The 2446-nt window shown below is 32.0% G+C and overlaps 1 protein-coding gene across 1 annotated transcript; it reads right to left on the bottom strand.

Moving 5' to 3' along the window:
- Nucleotides 1-1296: 1296 nt before the first annotated feature.
- On the bottom strand, nt 1297-1719 carry Smp_206290 (unnamed protein product; the record flags this gene model as incomplete). Its single annotated transcript, XM_018791264.1, has 1 exon — nt 1297-1719. The coding sequence occupies one exon, from the start codon at nt 1717-1719 to the stop codon at nt 1297-1299; it is 423 nt and encodes a 140-aa protein (XP_018644830.1).
- Between the last annotated feature and the right edge of the window lie 727 nt (nt 1720-2446).

Genomic DNA, 2446 nt, shown 5'->3' on the forward strand with positions numbered 1-2446 from the left:
GATAACAATTTGGGATCACTACACTGGTTTCAAGGCATCATCAATATTATTTCAGTAACAGGAATAAATTTGGTGGTGGTGTAGTTATGTTAAATAAAATGAGCTGGTGTCAATCTAACCGTTTATATTTTAGGTTTTTAAACAAATTTATCGGCCAACATCAGAATATCGTCCAAAATACTTGAAAAACTATAGTTATGTTTATGCTACAAATATTTATATGACCCCTGATTATACTTCATCTTCCCCATCACTTTGCACTGATTCACAAGAAAACATCTCCGAACTGAAAAAGACATTTTGAACAGGCCTGGATTTTTGAATCGACAGACATAGTTTATATTATCACTCTACCTTAATTCGGTTTTGAGGTTTATTGTCCCAGCGAAATAATATTTCTAAGATTCATTCAACATATTAACAATTGAAGAGATAGAAGACTATGCAAGGAAAAGGGTCATATTAGTATTCAAAGGCTTGATAGTCTAATAAGTCCGGAAATCAAACTCTTAAATATATTGTATACTTAAAAACTATCTTTTAAAAAATCTTCAAATATGTGAGGACTATTTAACGTTCTTACGGTTAGGAAATGGATTAATTACGATACCCACCTCAATGTTTTTAGTCTTTTAGTCTTCCATAAGTTAAGAATCTGATGTTATATTTCTCATTTCTTCAAGTTCGACGGGGAGCTATGCCTCAAGATGTAATGATACTGACGTTTAAACATGTCTGAATTCGCTTGACTCATTAAAATGTTTACGGATTGACAATATTCTGAACCTATTTTTTTAAGAAATACTCTGATCTTTTGTGTCATCCATTAATGAGTAATTTTACCAAATAGTGATCAATAAGTTTTATATTGAAGATTTGGAAAGAAACGAAGGTAGTTTCAATACGGATGAACGTGTCTGGTGATAATGATGTCAAGTTTTGGACTATTGCAATGACATTTTTTCTCAAAACGATGAAGTAAAGTTAAGACTTGCACTGTAGCTTATATTAAAGGAGCGTATTGATTCATACAAGGCTTTTTACAAATCTGAAAGAAGCACCTGTAGTTACCCAGCATCATAATATAATTTTCAGTTTGGAAAAGAGTTATAAGCTCATCCGGTGAACGTTTCTAGGCTGTAATTCTTCCTTCGTTCTGTTCCAAAAGTATTACCACTAATTTCAAATGCATAAGTAATAAATAGACATATTCAGTGAAAAGATTTCGTTATCGATAGTCTTAGGAGTAATGTGAAGTTTTTAGTCCTTTTGAAGTACATTACAAGATAGATTATTTTAAAGGCTATCGGAAAAGGATTTAAAGCTGGGGAATTTCTTATAGTAATTAATATGTTTATGGCCTAGACAATTATCATAATTAATCAATATCTTGTTGATGAATCGATCACTGAAACCTAAAATAAAATGAACTAAATAACTTACGTGTTCACCAAGTGTATACCAATGAGAGGCTTGATCAAACTGATGGAATGTCAGCGGTAAAAAAATTTCACCCAGAAATAAATTCAAACCCAATGCATTATGGTGCCAAACGGATACTTGAAGTGTACGCAATGTTAGATCCTGTTTTAGTATATGATATTTAAATTCTTCATCATAAACTGGATTACATGTTGCCTTTTTGTATGATGTTTTTCGCTTGCTACCCTTAGTTCGATCTGGTAGTAAATAGCATTTCACATAGCTAGTGTTTTGCATAATAACAAGGAAGGAAGAGAGCAAATACGCAAAAACGAAATTGAGTGGATATACTCCAGAAGATGATTCAGAAATTATTAAAAGAACTTTCTCGGTTTCCACGACATGATATAATAAAGGAAATTATATTACCCATTCGAAAAGAATAATTTCATCAACTTCATACTATTCGAACCAATTGTGCAATTTATAATTCCATGGATCTTGGGATAGATGACTTTAAAGAGATCTCAGAGGTTGATTTATTTTTATTTTTCTAAAGGTGAAGGACACCGTGACGCATTAGACGAATTCTCTGCCACAGTGAAATCCACAGTTACGGTGCTACAATTTCACTGTCAGATTTAAAATTTTAGCCTATGTAAATTAGTGGTCTTATGAGATTACAAATCTTTGTTGAAGTAAACAATTACAATAGACGTTACATGTCCTCAATCGTAGTGGAAATTTATCTATCATGCATTTGTCTGAACAGACAAGAACGAAAGATGCTCGGTAATGATATTATTCTCACATCTGTGAATTTTGTGGTGTGAGAACATTTTATATAAACGCGTATGAAATGATAGAGAATATTTGTAAAGACTGAAAATGAGATAATTACAATATAAAAGATTGAAATCCAATCGAAAAGGTTTTCAGATCCTAAAAACAAGATGCTTTAGATACTACGTTTGAAATTCATGAGTCCAGTTATAGAAGCCTTGAAGTGCCAAGAACTTGTTCT

This window comes from Schistosoma mansoni, assembly GCF_000237925.1.
Source record: "Schistosoma mansoni, WGS project CABG00000000 data, supercontig 2388, strain Puerto Rico, whole genome shotgun sequence".
Lineage (NCBI taxonomy): Eukaryota > Metazoa > Platyhelminthes > Trematoda > Strigeidida > Schistosomatidae > Schistosoma > Schistosoma mansoni.